Here is a 20,120-nt window from a genome sequence, read left to right as displayed (position 1 = left end):
TTTGGCCGCCACCCCAGAAAAGACTATCAATGGGTCCTTGATTGGAAGATGAGGCTGCATTTCAGAAGCACCTCTGAGAGTCGTGCATGGTCACTTTTTTGTGTGGGGGATGGATATCAAGTGATGTCACACCTGGACCACTTCACTAATAACTGAAGTCACCTGCCTGCCTCTTGCAGTCATTGTAATTTGCCACCCCGGGGTTAGGTTCTCAAAAAAAGACTTCCTGTCCCAGCAAAATTGCTGAGGCAAGAATTTGCAAATCTTGGCTGAGTGGGGAGGGAGGGGGGGAAGAGAAATAGCAACCCTAAATTAATATTATTACAAAAATGCATTTTGCCACATCTGCACCTCTAACTTATACCAGGTCCAGGTCACGATTTAGCTCACTGAAACCCTCCCTAATCCCCAGCCAGCATCGCCCATCTCCTCTTCCTCTAAATGATCACAGCATAAAGTCTCTCCCTCAGTGCTACCCTGTGAGTATACTTGGCTCGGAAATAAATTCCAAACTCCCCATCTAGCATACCTTGCCCCACCCATTATCCTCCAACGCACATTAAGTCATATTGTTTCCCTTCATATAGCCTTTGCTCCAAACAGGACATTTTCCCCTATAGATCTTTAGGCAGTCACACCGCCGTGCCTTGCTCACAAAGGTTTTCTCAACCTGGCGCACTCTCCTCCCTCATTTCTTATCGGCAGTATCCCTCAAGGCGTGGCACAAAAGCCTCCTCCGGGAGGCCCTCCTGGATTCCCTAGCAGGCCAGACCATTTCCTGAGCTGCCCGGTTCTTCTCTGACCCTCTGTCTCTCCAGGAACTCCTCCCATTCGTCCTGAGATTGCAGGGACCCGACAGGAATCATTTCTGGGACCCTGTGCCCAGGGCAGGCCTCCGGGTTTGCTAAATGACTCAACAAACGAGGGTGTGCCGACGTCCCCACCAGCCGGGTAACCTAGTAGGAGTCGGGCACTGAGGTCTACGCCGGGACACGGCTCCTGATTAAAGGAGGTTACGCTCTATTCATTAATTCAGAATTATAAGTGCTATGAAGGGTATAGAAGTGACCTGGGACTTCGCCTTGCTCACAGGGTTGCGGCGCAGACGGGTTCTACCCTTTGCCTCAGTTTCTCCATCAGCCGACCCCGCCCTCCCCCCCGCCCTGTCACTTTGCAAGGTCTGCGCAGCCGCAGGTTCCCAGTCCCGGCGTGCCCCACCCCACCCCGCCGGCGGGCACCCTCTTCCCGGCAGGCCCCGGGAGCCCCGCTGTATGCCGGGAATTGTGGTCTTGGCGGAGGCGGTGCGGCGCCACGGCGCGTGGCAGGAAGCGGAAGCGGCCTGCGACCCGCCCCCGGCCCCGCCCCGCGCCGCGCCGCGCCGCGCCGCTCGCCGCGGTGCTAGCACTGACGTGTCTCTCGGCGAAGGTGCTGCGCTCCGTAGCGGGCTGGGCCGCGGGCAGTGTCACCTCACTCGGAGCGGAGCGGAGCAGAAGCGGGACCCGGAGCCTGAACAGCCGCCGCCATGGCGAGTGAGTCCCTCGGGGCAGCCGCGGCAAAGCCGGGAAGGATCAGATCGCCCTTCCCCTCACCGGTCCGGGCGAGCGCCCACCCACCGGGCCCTCCCGGGTCCCCTCAGAACGAGGCCCGCGTCCCCTGGCCCCCTCGGTGGTCTCCGCGCGCGGTCTGCTCCCCTAGTCCCTGCTACAACTCGTGCTGGGCGGAAGGCTTCCCCAGGGAGCGCAGGAGGTTTTTACGTGCCCTAACTCTGCTTTTGTTTCTCCCATCAAAGTCAAATTTCTGGAAGTCATCAAGCCCTTCTGTGTCATCCTGCCGGAAATTCAGAAGCCAGAGAGGAAGGTAAGTTCCCCGTATCGCCGTCAAAGAAGGTTTCGTGAAACTGGGCGCTTGAAGTTTACAGTACAATTAAAAATGGCTTCAACACGCCAGATGGAAACTCTGTCTCCTGTTCCTTCCTCCTGGAGTGTAGTTGTGTGTACTCCTGAGCTTTGTCGAAAGGTGACCGGGTTGTGTGGGAGTTTGCACCGAAATCAAGTCGTGCTTTATTTGGAGCATCTCTAGGGAACAAAGCCTTCGGTTTGCTCTGTCCCAAAAAGGGATCTCGGCTGTGAATGTATAAGGCCTCAAAAGCCTCAGGATACTCGGACTGGGTTACCCACCCTTCCTTCTTCACCTCCACCAGGAGCACTTTATGGTTGGTGTTTTCCTAGGAGAAGATCTTAGTATGCATGTGCTAAAAGAGGCCAAGAGCGGTCACTTTTCCCCGTATAGATGAGTTTGTATGTAGACTGTCACAGTATTGAGGGGGGAAGAAGGCGTTTTGGGAACCCTACTTTTTACGGCAGACACGTTAAAGATAAAATGTGGAGAAGATAAAAATGTAGACCCTTTATCAGAATTTCTGCTCCTGCACAGCGACAGCCCAGGATAGCGAGTGTGGCCACTGTTAGTAAAGCTGCTAAACAATGAGAAAGTTTTATTTAGATTCTTGCATTGAAAAGAATGAATAGTGAAATATTTTTGTTTTTAAATTCTTTTCAGACTGTTGCTCATGCATTCACGTGTACGTGTGTGTAATTGACAGCAGCGTGGACACTTACTCTTGGAGTCACCTTTTTTTTTTTCTTAACTTACAATCATTTTGTGTAAGAATGCTCCATATGCGTGCTGCCTTCAGGGGGCAGAATGTAAAGGTGTCCCCTCCACTCCACCCTCCTGGCCAGGTAGAAAGGGTATGGCTCTGGAGGCCGACAAGCTTCGGACCTACCCTTCACAAACCTCTTAAAAGCTGTCCATCCTTGGCCTTGTGACTAAGTGTGGTAGATGGAGCAGTGGAAATACGTGCAGGGAGTAGCAGTGGCTCAGGAAGGATTAACGGTGGAAGATGTGGTTTCTGATGGTGGTTTTAGTGGAAGAATAGAAGTTTTTTTGAGGAGAGGAGAAGGAATTCCAGGCATAAGGAGTATATGGTGTGCAAAGACCAGGAAGACGAGCAGGTGGGAGGGTGTTAGCTATAGATCCGCATTGCTAGAACATAAAAGATGGTGGGGAGCAGTGGAAGGGCCAGATGATTAGAAACTTGCTCTGGAAGTAGGTAGAGAGGAGAGTGGTGTAGAGGCTTTTGCAATAGAGGGTGTGTGGGGTGGGCTAGGAGACAAGGTTTCAAGAGGCTATTTCAGTGGTCAAGTAGATAGGACTGGGATAAGTGCTTTTGAAGTTTTGCTGTTGAATTTGGCTGCGTCCAGGAGAGGAGACTTGGTTATTAAGAAATGAGGAGTCGGGGCGCCTGGGTGGCTCAGTCGGTTAAGCTCTGACTTCGGCTTAGGTCATGATCTCACGGTCCGTGAGTTCGAGCCCCGCGTCGGGCTCTGTGCTGACAGCTCAGAGCCTGGAGCCTGTTTCAGATTCTGTGTCTCCCTCTCTCTGACCCTCCCCCGTTCATGCTCTGTCTCTCTCTGTCTCAAAAAAATAAATAAACATTAAAAAATAAAATAAAAAAAAAATGAGGAGTCTTCTAAAAATTATCTACTCTTTTTTTCCCTTAAAGAATCATTTTAGTACAAGTATGTTGCGTTCCTAGTTAGCCTGAAGGGATGTCGCCTTCCCTTGGCCTAATTTCTTGGTGCAGCGAGGTGCCAGGTGGGCAGGGGAGCATTCTCAGGAGGAAGAAGTGTTCTGGGAATTCAGCTCAGCTTCATATAGAGTGTGAGACACTGTATGCCCATCACCTTTGTGCTGCCACCTCGTTGGGGCCTGCCAAAAGGGGTAGTCCGGGAAGACCGCAGCTTCTGTTCAGACCAGAAAGCCAGACTCTGACTCGGAGCTCGCTTAGGCTTGACTTCTCTTCCCCTCTGGTTGAAAAGTAGGTTTTCAGAACACGATTCTGTTCACTTAACACTGTTGCTCGCAAAGTATTTTCCCTATCAGAATCCTCAGCTCACACAATAGTTATGGTGTTTTTCAAACCCTTTGAAACCTTTCTTGCAGTATAGGCAGCAAGTACTAGGGATGGCAGTTGTAGAGGCAGAACACCTGGAAAAGCTACCACTACTTACTACTAGAGGGACCTTGGGGTGGCGGGTTCTAAACTCTTTAATGATACTTACAAGTTATCTATGAAATGATTCCTAATAGTCACCTGTCCTACCTGTGTACCCAAGGAAATGTGAAAAAGTCTTAAATAGGTGCCATTAGTAGGCAGTGAGTAGGTTAGAGGTGTCTTCCCCCCCAGTATTGTTTATTACACTGTTTTACCCTTAATTCATAGCAAATACACTGTTGAACGATCACAAATTGCAAATTAGTTACCTACAGAATTGCAAGATTTTATCAATTACAAAAGCTTTTCGAATGAGAATTGAATATTCACTGGTTGTAAGGGCGAGTCTGGTTTCGAAATCCCTTTCTGGAATCCCTTTCTGTCGCAACAGTCTTTGATCTTGGGTCTAATCCTATAGTGTCAGTGCTGGTGGTTAAGAGCACGGGTTTTGCACTCAAACTCACTTCAGCTGTGGGATTTGGGACAAATTAGCTTTCCTAAGACTCCGTTTTCTCATACGATAAAGACGATAATGCCATGTGGTAAGAGGATCAAATGAGATAGTACATCCGAAGGTCTCTGAATAAGTGTCTTGTACGTAGAAAGCATGCAGTACACGTGCTTATGTTTTATGTTTGGCACGTAGTTTGGAGTGTTCAGCGCTCACTTGTCTGGTGAACCAAGAAAGGGGTCCGAGTAGAGGTCGCGTCTATTAATTTGCTTATGAAAATACCTTCATGCCTGAATTCATCTTCTTCCATTACAGATTCAGTTTAAGGAGAAAGTGCTGTGGACCGCAATCACCCTCTTTATCTTCTTAGTATGCTGCCAGGTAAGCACAGCTCACGTCCCAGAATTGGAGTGGGGATGAGAGCAGGCTGGGGCTAAGTGTGCTGACTCCTTCTCTCCGCTTGTTTCCAGATTCCCCTGTTCGGAATCATGTCTTCAGATTCAGCTGACCCTTTCTATTGGATGAGAGTGATTCTGGCCTCTAACAGAGGTAGGACCCTGGCCACCTGCACTTCCCTGCAGTGTAGACCTGCCTGGCCTCCCTCAGTTAAATGACAGGCTTTGGCTTTATGCGGAATTCAGAGGGCGTTGGGGAAGAATGTTGGCGTGCTGTGCTGAATAGCCTTACCAAATGCCAAATTCCGCACCGAGGCCTAACGTCACATTCGGAATTGTATTTGAATGCAACACAAAACCTGTACTAACAAGATTAGTCTAGGTCGTAGAGGATAAAAAAGCATGGAAGAACTAGAATGTGTTTTAAACAGCTGAAATGGCGACATTTGTACCAGTCTTTCTCCTGTTTTGATAACATTCTTTGGACTATGTCATTTATTTCCCGCAACATTTTTTTTCGTATGTATAGGTTACATGTATGTGTCAAAGAAAATACGTAACGGTGTTTTGTGTACTTGAACCCATTACCTATGGGGGGAGGATTTTGAACACTTATGTTGATACTGCTTTTGATTAACTCATTTTTTAAATATAGTTCAAATTAAGTTCCAATCCCTTGAAAGCGTAGCTCATTTTAGCATAATGGAAGTAGACGTTTATTCCCATCTAGATACAGTGGTACAGACCTTCTTTCCAAACTCTAGAAATTATTTGAATGTTATCCTGTTTTTATTAACTGATGAAGAGACGAACCTTTCTTATCTCTGTAAAGCCAGAATGAATCTGTTTATGGTGAATTCAAATGCATTCATCTGTTTAAATGCCACGTGACTTCCTAAACAGAATAAGATGTTGCCTGACAGACTGAATGGAATGAATTGAATCACACTCTCATCATTGATATCGGGGGATTATTCTCGAAATTAACTGCCGCTAGCAAACTGAAACACATTGTGTACGGTGTTCACAGTCGAATTTTGTTCATTCAGTTATTAATAATTGGTTGCTTTTCCAAGCTCATACTGGCTGTATTTTGCCTCCCCTTTCCTTCAAGGCACATTGATGGAGCTGGGTATCTCTCCCATTGTCACCTCCGGCCTCATCATGCAGCTCTTGGCTGGTGCCAAAATAATTGAAGTCGGTGACACCCCAAAAGACCGAGCTCTCTTCAATGGAGCCCAAAAGTGTAAGTGAGGTTTTGGGTAATGTTCAGATGTCTGTAGTTGGGAATTCAAATTTTCTATAAACAGGTTTACCAAAAAAAAAAAAAAAAAAAAAACAGGTATTTTTGTACGAGGTAACTTCCTTGGCCCACCACCTTGTTAGGCTTTGTTAGTGAGAGAGAGCACTTGGATGGGTGGGATGAGGCAGGGGAAAGCAATGTCACAGGCCCCAGACACCATGTGATCAAGTGGAAGGAGTGGGGCTTGGAGGTCTCACTCTTCCTTACCACTTACCACTTCGAAGGAGATACTTCAGAGCTGTTGTAAGAATTCAGTTGAACAGTGTGTGTAAAACCTCTCTCAGTGCCTGGCACACAGTAGTTATTCTACAAGTGTTGTTTTCCTTCTTCTGGGAGTTTGAAAGGATTGAACTTAGGGGAAAAGGATCCTCTCATTCCAACTCTGCTATTTCCTAGCTCTGTGGCCTCGCACAAAGTTAGGTGACAGCTCTGAAGTCTCAGTTTTTTCATCTGTAAAAGTAAGGAGAATATTGGTATTTGCTTTATGGCAAATAACGTGTTACTAGTAACAGTGAGTGGGCCTCAGAATTAACCACATTCAGCCTCTGAAGTGTAATGTGTTAACTAGGAAACGACGTTTACAGTTTCCTCTGCAGCCGTATTTTCTTCCACACCAGCATGTTTTACAGATCTTAAGTTAGGAGGGTAAGTGACTGAACAAGAAAGACTAAGCCAATTCAGACATGTCAGTTTCAGACACAAATCAGGATTGAAAAGGATATACATAAATATTTTTCAAAAGTACAAACCAGCTGTTTTCTCTTCAGTCTTGGACAATTTTTTGAAATTTTTCTGTCTTAAGACTTCAGTTTTATTAGGCACTTTTAAAAAAGTCCAATGGAAACTATATCTGATAGGTACTTTGAAATAAAATTGTATTTTATGTGCAAACTAAGCAGAAAAGGGAAATTGAGTCCCAAACCCATTTGGTTTTGTGGAACCAATAAAAACGAATGGATTCCATTGTGCCTAACAATGGAGTGTCATGAGGTACAAGAAACAAACACGTCTGCATACAAAAAGAAAAGTGTCTTAGGCCAGAAGACCTTTGTGGCAGAGGAAACCGGTAACTAAATTGATGGCACTGTGAAGTTTTTCCTTAAAAAACACATGAACTACAAACTGGGAAGGGGTCACTTTATCCCAGAGTTAATATTCAGTGTTTTGGACTCAGACCCAGATGAGCCTGGAGAGGGCCCGGGCATGGACTTCAGTTAAGGAGCTCTCCCAAGCCCCAGCGACCTACCCTGAGTTCGGGTGCTTCAGGTCAGCACCATCATCAAATCAGGTGTCTCTGGATGACACCTAATTCCAGACACCCTGATTCCCCGACACCTTTTTATCAAGAACTAGATTTGTCACGTTTCAACTTTTTCTCCTGCCCTCACTGAAAGGAAAGTGAATTTAGGAGAAGCTGAAATTGACGAGCCTGCGTGCTTTTGTTAGAAGGCATTTGAATTACCTTGTGCTTTGGCCATGGGGCTGTTGAGTGTTTCCTGGACCAATCTCCGTGCAGGCATTATCCATATTCTTCCTCTCCACCTTCGTCTTTTGCTGTGCCTGGCACAGAGTTGGTGTTTAGTAACTGTTCTCTCCTGGACCATGCAATGTCCCACTTTGAACACCGTTTTCTTTTCATTTCCAGTATTCGGCATGATCATTACTATCGGCCAGTCCATCGTGTATGTGATGACAGGAATGTACGGAGACCCTTCTGAGATGGGTGCTGGAATCTGCCTGTTAATCACCATCCAGGTAATTGCTACTCTGACATATGCCCCCTTTTGAGTAGTCCCTCACACGCACTTAGACTTCCCACGTGACAAATCTGAGGCATGCCTAAAATAAGCAGGAGAGGAAGCCGGAGCCCCTGTGTTGGCCTTTCTGAGTTCGCCAGAGGAAGGCTGTACTCTCCGAGGCCTACTCTGCCTTTAGCATTTATATCGGGGAAGGTCGTTACTGCAGAAGGAGAGAACTATGCCTACGAAGAACAGAAGTGCATAGTCTGTTTGGGTTTTTAATTTTTTTTTTCTTTTTTTAATTTTCACAGCTCTTTGTTGCTGGCTTAATTGTCTTACTTTTGGACGAACTTCTGCAAAAAGGGTACGGCCTGGGCTCCGGGATTTCCCTCTTCATTGCCACTAACATCTGCGAGACCATTGTGTGGAAGGCGTTCAGCCCCACCACTGTGAACACCGGCCGAGGTAAGGGTCCTGGCCTTCTCTGGGGATGGGGTTCAATAAAAAGTACCAATGTGCGCAAAGCAGGAAACAGTAGTCCCCCTCCTTCCAAGGAAAAATTTTCGGTTTTATACATCTCTTCTGATTTTTCTCTGTGGATCTGCAGAGTTGTTTTCGTTGGTTTGGTTTGCTTTGGTTTGGTTTAGAGTAACTTCTATCTGTAGAAATTTTTAAACACAGATAGGTTTGTGCTCATAAACATACGTAATTTGCCTTTTTCATGTGAGCGTTTCATGGACATTTGCCATGCTGGAATAAATAGCTCTGGCTCATTTTCCTTAGCACAGTATGGACTTGTGTTGCGAGGCTAAAGCAACACTTGTCATAACCAGTTTTTTTCTGATGGGCACTGAGGTTGTTTCCAGTTCCACTGTTGTTACAGCACATCCACACACATTCATCTTGACGTATCTTGGTAGTTGCTCACAGCGAATACGTTTTTAAAAATGAAATTACTGCACTTGGTCATGCAAAGGGCAGTTTTGTGAGAGAGGTCTGAACTTGGAGCTCACCGGGGTTTAAATCCTGGCTGTTGCCGGTAGTAGTAAGTGGCCATGGGTGCCAGGATTAAGTGAGAAATAACATGAACTCAGGGATATGTGGCTCAAAGTAGGTGCATACCGCATGTCGGTGTTCCACGTTATACCTATAAGGAAGGGAAATCTTGTTACAGGCAGTGTTTTTAACAAAACTTTCTAAACATTTAGGGAAGTATGACTTACTAGAAAAGGAAAATCAAGTTTTTTTCGTCACTAAATACGCTGTTCACTCAGAAGAGTCCCATGAGAAGTCAATATTCATGCATATTTGAGTATTTTTCTTTGAACTGACTGCTGGAAACAGTCCCTGGCCTCCAGAGACCACATGGTCTCATTTGTGAGACTGAAAGTAGGTCCCTGGACAAATGAGGGCCACTTGCATCCCATAGATTACAAGGAAAAGAGTGTAACTGGACATAGGAAATGTCAGAAGGGCCTCAGAGAGGAGTGGACTTGATTCCTCCCTGGGCACTTCCTGGAATTTTAGGAAATTCAGGGCAGATTAGGAGAAGCTGGAAGGTGGGAAGGAGGTCAGGGTTTTTCAGGAATGGGTGTGAAAAGGCAGGACGGTGAAGGGATAGTAGAAGCCACCAGCCAGGGCTTTCTGGCCACTGTGCCACCCTCTATTCAGGAGCAGGCCATGAGGCACTGAGAGTTGGGGTGTGGAAGGAATGATTCACCCTGGACTGGGGGAGATGAGCAGAGAGCAAAGCCAGGGAGCTAATCAGTCCTTCAGCTTTGATGAGCCAACCTGTCATAGAAAACATTGAGCGAGGGCACGAGGAGAACAGCGTGTAAGAGGTGGGACAATGGAGGTTCTTTTGAGGGTGATTGAAAATTGTGAAGCAAAGTCAGGTTTGTTTCTGGTTTTAAAATAAAAGTGTCATGCTGTCAGCTGGTAGTTTTGGGACCGAGCTGGAGAGACGATGCAGCCAGGAAGGGTCACTCCACAGCCACGTGTGTGGGCGGTGAGTGTCACCGTGGGAGCCATGGGGTGAAGGGAACAGGAGAGGGGGTTCATGAGGACTGGACCCTGGAGGAGGGCACAGGTCACAGAGGTCACAGGACTGAGAAGGCAGCATGGCAGCACATCTGAAGCTCTATTGGGCACATGGAAATAGGTTACTTACTGTGACCCTCTCAGGTCTGGGAGAATAGCCATTCCGTGGGCAAGTGGGGACAGCACAAATGGGATTAGCAGGGACCATGCAGGTACGAAACTGCCTGTGCCCTCGAAGTGACACTTCGCCCTTGGAAACCCGGTCTTGTTCCCAGAGATTCAGCAGGTAACGAATTTTGAGAAATGATTGTATTAAAAATTAGGAGAACTACAGCTTAACCCTAGCATCACCCTTCACTGAAAAAGTATTGGCCAGGCATCTGTTAAGGACCAGGCGCTGTTCTAGGCACTGGGAATATGAAGGGAGCCGAGTACTGTGTAGGTTAGGTGTTGGGACAGGTACCTTGGGGAAAAACAAGGCAGAGGAAAAAGATGAAATGCCAGGAAGGTTGTCGCAGGGTTAGTCTGGGTGATCAAGAAGATTCCCCCACCCCCACCATGTCCATCCTCCCAACCCTCCGTTGGAACAAAGTCCTTTAGAGGGGAGGGAGCCCCGTGACTGTGGGGGAAGAATGTCCCATGTGGAGGGAACGAGCAGCTACAAAGGCCCTAAGGTGAGAATGTAGCCGGTGTTCCAGGTCAGCTGGCGCAGAATGAACAAGGGGGAGAGGAGTCAGAGTTGAGATCAGAGGTGTGGGGGTGGGGCAGTGTTGACAGAGGGCAGAGGGTGTTCCCCCTTCCTGGGCAGCTGGGGTGTCCTCTGTGAAGTAAGCGCTTGTCCTGGCTCCAGCTTTAAGATCCCTGAACTCTGTGCCCTAGGAAGATGGGCCAGTCACATGACTGAGGACGGCATCATAAGGTGAGGGGAGGAATTCCTGACAGTTGGGAACAAGTGTTGCTTCCATAGAAGCCACATCCAGAAGAGGTCAGTGGTGATGCCCATTAGATGGTTGACCTAAAGTGTCGTCTCAGAACGGTCCAGGAGAAGCCAGAGGGAGACGTGACGTGTGGCACCAGTCACCACGCGTCAGAAACGAGCAAACGCTGTCGCAGCACAGGACCAAGGCGCACCACATGCCACTGTTCCCAGTACCCGCTACCGGTCCTCGGAGACCGTGGCCTGGATGTGGCACTAGCTTTGTGCATGAGTGCCAGATGTCTGTCACAGGATAGTTAGACTGTCCTGGGTCAGCAGTGGTCAGTCACAGTAATGCAATGCTCCCGTTTCTGGCGTTAGCTTTTGTGTGTTCAGTTTATGTAAATTTCCTGAAAACGTATACACTCCTAGGCCCTGCTACTGCCCCGTGCACCCAGGCCCTCTCACTTGCCCCTGTGCTGCCTGCTGCTCAGGTCAGGTGCCCACGCTTGCTCTTTTCCTTCGGTGTCTGGGTAAGCTCAGTCTGCCTCGGGGCCTTGGTTTCTTGGCCCTGTGACCGGGCTGCCTCCTTCCACACCCTCTCAGGGTAAGGTGTGAACTCGGATTCGGATCCGCCGTGTGGTAGGCACACGTGTGGTCCTTTCCGCTCAGCCGTCCGTGTAGGGAGCAGAGTCCGAGCCCCGCCTTGTCAGGGCCAGCCTGCTCCTCGTGCTGCCTGGGCGTCTCCAGGAGGAGGATCTGACAGCTGGGAGGCCACTCTGCAGTGGAGACCGCTGCAGCGGGAGTTCAGCAGACCCTGCCGGTGTGATTTTGTAATCGATCATCATGCCAGGCATCTGGTAGCCATTGACTCCTATATGTCGAAGATTTGAGATCAGTTAAGTCAAAAAGTAGAATGGCCCATTTCTGCAGGTTACAGAATGAGAGAGGTGTGAGAGAACTCTCTCCCTGTGGTTATAGGAGCAGGCACTGCGAATGGTAGGGCTTACTCTTTCTGGCTACCAAGATCCTCAGAGCCAAATTTAGTTGGTGGTTTGTTTCTTTACCACATGCGTCCTCTCCTTCGCCAACAGGAATGGAATTCGAAGGTGCCATCATCGCACTGTTCCATCTGCTGGCCACACGCACTGACAAGGTCCGAGCCCTTCGAGAGGCCTTCTACCGCCAGAATCTCCCCAACCTCATGAATCTGATCGCCACCATCTTTGTCTTCGCAGTGGTGATCTACTTCCAGGTGCGTCCAGATCCGGCCACGGCGAGTTTTGATGGACTGCATTTAAGTTTCAGAGCGCCTTGGTGTGCGTGTCCCCCATCCTCACCCCGGGGTGGCGCACATCCCATTGTGACGCACTGAAATGAGATGGCGTTTGAAGGGCACGCATTCCATGCGAGCGGCACAGGTTCCTCCCACTGAGTCAGAACTTGACTGCACTAAACACAGTTTAGGCAGAACGTTCCTGAAATCGTGTTCCCTTGGGTCGGGCCTGTCAGCAGACAGAGAAGATCTATCTTTAAGTTCTTAGTTCAGGGGAAATGAGAAGTAACCAAGCTCTAAAACCTCGTCTGTGTGTTACCCGAAGGTTGTGTAGTAATTGCAGGCAGTAGCCTCATCTTGGAAAAGGCCTTCCTCTTACCTTCCAAATTATCAGTCTGTGTCACATGCGTCTGCACGAGGGACTTGAACTGCTGTTTCCTGTTCTGGGGTCAGATTAATCTTTTTATTGTTTGATTGGCTGCTTTGTATTCTGGTATTTATTGATAAGGAGGGACAACAGTTGAGGAAGCAGTCGAAAGGGTATTTAAACCAGGCAAATGCTTTTTCTGAGGGCTTAACAGTTCTGGTCCTTCAGCTGAGACTTAGAAGCCTCGTTACTAACAAGTGCACTTATTGGGGGCTTGGCAACTACTTGACTTGGAGCGTGAACATTTTATTTGAAATCGTATGTATTCTGAGCCCTGTTCTAGGCACTGGGAGTTTGTGAAAACAAAAGGAAAGAAACCCTTTCTCTTCTCAGGGGTTTCAGAGGGAGAGGCTGAATTCCTAGAAGAGCCTAGCTTTTCTGTTTATGATCAGAAATGTCCTAAAAGGCTGTTGTGGGGAGTGAGGCAGAGGCCGTGGTGGCCACAGAAAGCACAGGCGAGGGAGGCGCCCCCGGGACTCAGGCGCACGTCTCTCCGGATTCTCTCTGAATCCTGCAAAGAGGTGAATGTGACGTGCTGGACTTTGGTTTTTGACAAAAGTGGGATAATTTCACTCTGCTGGGGTTTGGTGCGTGTTTACGCCAGTGTTTCTAGGAACCTTCTGTTCAGGTGTCCCCAGGTGGGGAGGCGGGTAAGGCAGGACCACAAGAGCCCCGGAACCCATGCTCTGGGCCGGCTCTCTTGAGGCTGTCCCCGGCTGCGCCATGCCGGGCCATCCTGGGCAACCGGCCGGATGAGGCTCTGAGGGCCATTTCGCTCCGTTTGGCTCTTCAGGGCTTCCGCGTGGACCTGCCCATCAAGTCGGCCCGGTACCGAGGCCAGTACAACACGTACCCTATCAAGCTCTTCTACACCTCCAACATCCCCATCATCCTGCAGTCCGCCCTGGTGTCCAACCTGTACGTCATCTCCCAGATGCTGTCCGCCCGCTTCAGTGGCAACCTGCTGGTCAGCCTCCTGGGCACTTGGTCTGTAAGTACAGCTGCTCGAAGCAGTCTGTGTCAGTGCTGTGGCAAGTGGCAGTGTGTGCGTCCGTGTGTCTTGCTCTTGACCAAATATGTCACCCAGAGGTTTTTCCTAATCGTGCCTTTTACAAATTCAGCGCGTTAAATTTTCTTGTCCGTGCATGAACCGCACTGCGGGCACTTGAGCAAAACTGCCTTCCGTCTGCTCGGAACTATTTGTGTCTTGATGCTAAGGTATGACAAGGTGGCACCCATAGGTTTTCCGCATATTCTTTCCAGGATACTTCTTCCGGGGGTCCCGCACGTGCTTATCCGGTTGGTGGCCTGTGCTATTACCTGTCCCCTCCAGAGTCTTTCGGCTCCGTGCTAGAAGACCCCGTCCATGCCGTGGTGTACATAGTGTTCATGCTCGGCTCGTGTGCGTTCTTCTCTAAAACTTGGATTGAGGTCTCGGGCTCCTCCGCCAAAGATGTGAGTAGAAGTTACAGTAGGGTGCTGGACAAGCGGTTAAATGGGGAAGCAGTGGCCGTCACCCCTTAGTGGCATACAGAGACTCCACTCCTCACCTCTTCCTGAGAGAGCGGCCTGTGAATGCCCGCACACCCCTCGTCCTATTGCGGGGCAATTGTGAAGCGTTGATGGCCAGAGATAAAGCCCAAAAGTAAATGAGCACTCGGTTTGGGAAGCTGGAGCCAAACTGTGGGACTCGCCTTAGCAGCAGGTGTCAGAGTTACCCGTGTGAGCGCTGAGGGGGGTGGAAACGGAAAGCGGTGAGGGCCGAGTGCCGCCAGGAGACCACTGCCTTCCCTTCAATTTCAAGTTTAGGGTTTAACGTTGTCTCTTTGGTGGGCGTCACGCAGGTTGCAAAGCAGCTAAAGGAGCAGCAGATGGTGATGAGGGGCCACCGAGAGACTTCCATGGTCCATGAGCTCAATCGGTGAGTACTGGCCCCAGGTCCCCAGACTTTGTGTTTGTGGTTTCCTTACACACTCAGCATCCTGATCGGGCTTAGGGACTTCGGGTTTATTAACTCTTACCCTTGGGTAATGGGATAGGAAAGACCCCTGCGTCTGTAACTGTGAGCTTGCCAGCTGCTGGGGACCGGAAATAGAAAAAGTAAGTGCGTGTAGCCCCTCTCCTCGGAGAAGGAGCCACCAGGGAGCAAGGCAGCGGCACACGGCCCCACTGTCACAGGACGGTGAGCTGGCCACTGGGGCACGGGGACCCCACTTATGCTCTGAGTGCAGATGAGGGCCAAGGTGGAGGTGAGGCTAACAAGGCCGCGCAGGGAAGGGGCAGCGCCCCGGGTCCCTTCAGGAAGCTCAGCGCTGGAGGCAGACCCACCAGAGGGAGGTGAGGCTGACTGAGAGGCCACTGTGGGAGTTTGGGTGAGCATGGCGGCGCGGGGTCCCGAGTGCCGCAGGGACTTGGGGACATGGAGGAGAGACTGGCTGCAGCGCTTGGTAACCAGCTGCAGGAGGAGGGTGTGGGGGTTCGGGGTCGGAGAAAGCCCCAGGCTGGCCCCTTAGGGTGCTTACGCATCACCGTGCTGTCCGCACCCCGTCTTCATAGACAGGCGGTTACAGTGTGAGCTGTCTCTGGGGGCTGCATGGGTGTCTCAAGCTTTTCAAGCCATTAGCCTCTGTTGTGAGTTCTTCTTCCAATGCCTCCACCCCGTCTTCATAGACAGGCGGTTACAGTGTGAGCTGTCTCTGGGGGCTGCATGGGTGTCTCAAGCTTTTCAAGCCATTAGCCTCTGTTGTGAGTTCTTCTTCCAATGCCTCTGGGAAGCAGCCGTGCACAGTACACGAATGAAGGAGGCTGTGTTCCTGGAAAACTGTTCACAGAATGAGGTGGCCGACAAGGTTTGTCCTGTGGCCCGTAGCTTGCTCACCTCACCTAAAGGAAGCAACCACAGGGGAAGCCAGTGCTGCAAGTTTTGGATTGTTTCCAGATCTCTAGCAGGGCAGTTTTAAGAATTCTCTGAGCCCTCTGCATTGATGTCACTGTTCAGTCATAATAGGTTGCAAGCTACGTGGGAAATTTTAAATTTTCTAGCGGCCACCTGAAAAAAGTAAGAATATACCTGAAACTAATAAAATGTCGTATGTAGACTATATCTTAAGAAGAAACTGGTGAAATGAAATTTCATAGTATATTTTATTTAATCCAGTTATGTCCAGAATATCATTCTTTAACTTGCAGTTAACATAAGAAAAAGCATATTGAGATTTTACGTTCTTGTCTTCAAAACCTCACGTGAGGCCTTTACCATCTCGATCTGGACTAGTCCCATTTCACGAGCCATACACGGCACTCACTGGACAGCACAGCCCCAGTCTAGACCAACAAGCCGTGATGTAGGTGAAGGTTCAAGGAGGTAGTGGAGTAGCCTGTAAGGAGTCAGGGTCTTGAATCAGAGGTGGGCGTGTCGGATGGCCCGGCCGGGGGACTCTGCATGGTGCCACGTGGCTGACCGGCCCCCCCCTGCTCCCCAGGTACATCCCCACTGCCGCAGCCTTCGGCGGGCTGTGCATCGGGGCCCTCTCCGTCCTGGCCGACTTCCTGGGCGCCATCGGGTCTGGAACCGGGATCTTGCTCGCGGTCACGATCATCTACCAGTACTTTGAAATCTTCGTGAAGGAGCAGAGCGAGGTCGGCAGCATGGGGGCCCTTCTGTTCTGAGCCCTGTCTCCCCGGACCAGGGAGAGGGGCCGTGCACGGAATTGTGGGGGAAGGGAACAGCGAGACCTCACCGTGGGGTGCTCATACAGGGAGTGCTGCTACGGCACCGGGACTTTTGTTTAATAATGGTTTTGAATTTCATATTCTTTCATTCCACTTTGTAAAGTGCTAGAATTTTTCCAGTTTGAAATTTTGCTTTTTATTCTGGCATTGGCAGAAAGAACGGTAGAACTGAGGTTTTATTGAGCTGACTGCCAGAGGTGGGGGTGGTAAGTGACCGTCCCCAAGTGTCCATGTAACTTTTGTTGTAACCTTTGCACCTGCTCAGTGCCGTAGGCGGCTGCAGTGGTCTGAGCTGTTCCCCCACCAAGGGAATGTCCTGTTGGTTAGAAGCACAAACCCTGTGGCAGTGTCTACGTCGTGGCCACAGGGCACGAGGCTGAGAGCAAATCATGTTTTCTGGAGGACTCACTAGTGAGTCCCTTTCACAATCAGGGGTGGGAATATCTGGCTTAAAACTGTTTTTCTGGAAGACACAATTGTCTTCCTTTTTTATAAGTAGTTTTTTAGGACCAAGCTTCTTCCAAAAGAAAGGGATGGATTTTCCAGAAGACGCTCTTGGGCCGTCTGTTAATTTTTCTGCATGTGCCTGTTGGCTCTTCTCATTGACTGTTCTAGTCGGGCTTTGAGGCTGAAAAGCACAGAGTCGGCTTGGCTCCACCATGTCTGTCTGTAGTCGGTTTGTGTCCCCTGATCGAGCGGGGCCAGGAGTCACCAGCTTTTATGGCGTTGTGGCTGACCCAAGCCAGGTGGACGTTGCATAGAGGTCCCTTGGAGTGATGTGTGTCTGTCCAGTCCTTCTGGTTGTCGCCGGACGGGCCTCCCGCTCACCCCTAGGGAGACGCACACAGACGTGGAAAGGCAGCAGCTTGGCTGTCGCAGCACCGCTGCCTTCCAGGCTGAGGACTTCCTATCATGTTTTTAGCACTTTTTTTATTGTGCCTGGGACCAAATGCATGTAAAGTAAGTGACTAGATGCCACCCGTCTCCTGTCGACTTCCATCAGGACCACCCAGCAGAGAGGAGGACTCGGGCCTCAGATCCATGATGAGATCCGGGTCAGAGGGCTTCGGGTTTTTTGGTGTTTGGGTTTGTTTTGTTTTGTTTTTTTGTAAGTGGCTCCAGTGTGTTTGGAATGAAAAGACTCACAATTATGTCTAAATTAAGTTCTGTTTGCAGTAACAGAGGACCTAGATTTTAGGAATTGGAACCTTTTCTGAGGCCTTTAGGAAGGCTCCTCAGGGGACAGGCTGTGCTTGGCAGCAGGGACAGTAGAGTCGGGCACCGCAACCCTGAGGGGTTCTCACCGGAAGAAGCCCCGGTTCTAAAAAGGGAGCACCTGGGGCCCTGCGGAAGGAGACGCCCCACCAGCAGCAGGCACACAGAGGCCTTCGAAGCACAGAGCCATGGTCACGACTCAGCAGAGGTGACAGGGCCGGCGCCCGTCTGAGTCGGAGTCCTAGGAGACCTCACTAGCAGCGCTAACCAGGAAACAAACCAACCGAGGGACAAAAAGCGACTTGCCTAAAGCCACCCGGCAAGCCAGCGGCAGAACCAGGATGGGCCCGGCAGGTCTGTCGACCCCCAGTCCAGGGCATACCACCATATCACACGTGGCCTTGTCAGACCCAGTCCTGAGCAGAGACTCAATGCCTCCCCGAGACGCACAGTCTGTGCGAGCCCGTGCGTGGCAACGCCGGGAGCGCCCGCCTCGTGGGTGGGGCCCCGCGGGGCTCGTACTCTGTGGTCCATGATCATGGTGGGTGGGGGCCGACCCCAGCTTCCAGGGGACTGTCACTGTGGACGCCGTAATGGCATAACTGAGTTAAGGTGAATAAGTGACAAATAAAGCCAACTTTTTACAAACCACTTGGTCACGTTCTCTTGGTTTACAGTTCCCAGGAAGGCCGGCGAGAGAAGAGCTGGGTGCCCTTCGGGTGTGTGTGAGGTGTGGTTGAGTCCTGGTTTTGCACAGGGTGCCCCAGTCTCCACTAGACGGAAGTCCCTCCCCGGGCAGGCGTAGCCCCTGGGAAACGTGCTTTTCCTGGGGGTGTGTCAGCTGCACGCCCAGGGTTTTGGTGAAGAGAAACACAGGTGAAGTGCCGGGTCCTCCCAGAAGCGAGGGAGTAGACAGGTGTCACCCCTGTGAATGCAGCCCATCACGCTGTACCCATGCAGCGCCCTCCCGCCCTGTCCAGGCCAAGGGGTACCGTTGCCCTAGGCTGTGACGGCAGACATCGCTATACATCCAGCCACTGATCAGCCGGACCTGTAGCTAAGCCAGGAGGGTCTCCACCCTGTCCTGGACCCCAGCATCACGCAGATGGCGGGGGCTGACATGATGACTGCTCCCCTGGGATGGGCGTGTGGAAGTCTTCCCGAGGGATTCCACCCCGAGGAGAATAGCGCATGTTCCCAGGGTGATGTGAGAGGAAAACTTCCCACTTGCCTGCCTGGTTTTGAAGCTGACAAGCTTCTGGACGGTGCCTCACCCCGGACCCTCTGCCACCACCACCGGCCTGGTGCTGCCTCAGTGACTCCCGCGTGACCGGTGGGCAGGACCCTTTCTCCTTAGCTGAGCTCCAGCCTCAGTGTTCCAAGGACAACCTTAGACTTTGTCTTGGAAAACTGATTTCTGGGGCACCTGGGTGGCTCAGTCGGTTAAGTGTCCAACTCTCAATCCCAGCTCAGGTCTTAATCTTTGGGTCATGAGTTCAAGCCCCACATGGGGCTTCACGCTGGATGTGGAGCCTACTTAAAAAAAAAAAAAAACCAACTTCTGATTTCTGAGATGGGCTTGGGCCAGGGCAGGATGTCCCTCTGGGACCCCTGGAAGGACAGGTGTTGGAGCCTGACCCTGCAGAAGCCCCCTGTCAGAGCTGGGCTGAGGCTGCGCCCAAGATGGGGTGTGTGGCCAACCTGCCCTGTGCTCCCTCCAGACTGCTGGCTGCCGGGACGGGCTGAGACCCCCGATGGGAGCCAGGCAAGCAGGTAGGGTCCCAGCTGTGACGTCCAGAAACTCAAGTCAGAGAAGCTCCCACCCCCAGAGAGGCACTGCACCCTCTCTCGCTGCCTGGGCGATTTGGCTGGGCCTGTGACCAGACCGGCCTCAACCTGGGAGCCGAATAAGTGGAGCCCATGTTGGAGCAGCCGTGTATGTGGCTCGGGGTGCCAGGCTCTGCCTCAGCTCACGTGACACCAGGCGGGACCCTTGTGCCAGGAACTGTCCAGCAGCGCCTCCTTCTAACCGCCTGGTAATACCTTCTTTTCCCCATGAGGCTGGTGCTGTGCTAGCCCCCTTACACGTGATCTCATTCGCTGCCCCCCAACCTGGTCAAGGCCTGGGAGAGAAACAGTTTGTCCCCATTTGGTGCAGAAACTGAGCCCAGGGAAATAGAGTGTGACCGGAAGCCACACGGCCACTCTGTGGCAGAGCCGAGACTGAAAGCCCAAGGCGCCGTTCCTGCCCCAAGTTCCTGCTTGGCTGCTGGGCCTGCCCGCCTGTGGGTTCCTCTGCGAGGGGCATAGTTGGAACCAGGCATGGGGGGCTTCGGGAAACCTGCTGCGTTCCTGGGAGCTTTCCCCTGCTGGAAACCTGTGCGGACCCTGCCCTTGGCTGGGCCAAGAAGCCCGTGTATAGTGGGGAAGACAGGTGAGCATCCTGTCTCTGCCCCAAGAGGATAGCCATTTCGTAGGGAAGAGCACAGCTTCCTGACATGAGGCCCCAGGGGTGGGCATGTGACCCCTGTCCAAGGCTCAGCAAAAGCCCTAGTACGAACTATCATAT

At 50.9% G+C, this 20,120-nt stretch overlaps 1 protein-coding gene across 1 annotated transcript; it reads left to right on the top strand.

Moving 5' to 3' along the window:
* Nucleotides 1-1,350: 1,350 nt before the first annotated feature.
* SEC61A1 (SEC61 translocon subunit alpha 1) lies at nucleotides 1,351-18,199 on the top strand. Its single transcript, XM_060631923.3, has 12 exons — nucleotides 1,351-1,529; nucleotides 1,790-1,857; nucleotides 4,824-4,889; nucleotides 4,979-5,057; nucleotides 6,018-6,149; nucleotides 7,852-7,961; nucleotides 8,257-8,410; nucleotides 11,996-12,156; nucleotides 13,398-13,595; nucleotides 13,868-14,059; nucleotides 14,449-14,525; nucleotides 16,087-18,199. The coding sequence occupies exons 1-12, from the start codon at nucleotides 1,523-1,525 to the stop codon at nucleotides 16,271-16,273; spliced, it is 1,431 nt and encodes a 476-aa protein (XP_060487906.1). The 5' UTR covers nucleotides 1,351-1,522; the 3' UTR covers nucleotides 16,274-18,199.
* The last annotated feature ends 1,921 nt before the right edge of the window (nucleotides 18,200-20,120 follow it).

The sequence above is a fragment of the Panthera onca genome, chromosome A2 (genome assembly GCF_046562875.1).
Source record: "Panthera onca isolate mPanOnc1 chromosome A2, mPanOnc1 haplotype 2, whole genome shotgun sequence".
In the NCBI taxonomy this organism is placed as follows: Eukaryota; Metazoa; Chordata; class Mammalia; order Carnivora; family Felidae; genus Panthera; species Panthera onca.
This window is presented reverse-complemented; position numbering and strand designations above follow the sequence as displayed.

Excerpts from the sequence above, each read along its gene's own strand:
- SEC61A1 (XM_060631923.3), top strand. Across the intron at positions 12,157-13,397 it reads CAGTGGTGATCTACTTCCAG|GGCTTCCGCGTGGACCTGCC; the intron begins GTGCGTCCAGAT and ends TTGGCTCTTCAG. Across the intron at positions 14,526-16,086 it reads ATGGTCCATGAGCTCAATCG|GTACATCCCCACTGCCGCAG; the intron begins GTGAGTACTGGC and ends CCTGCTCCCCAG.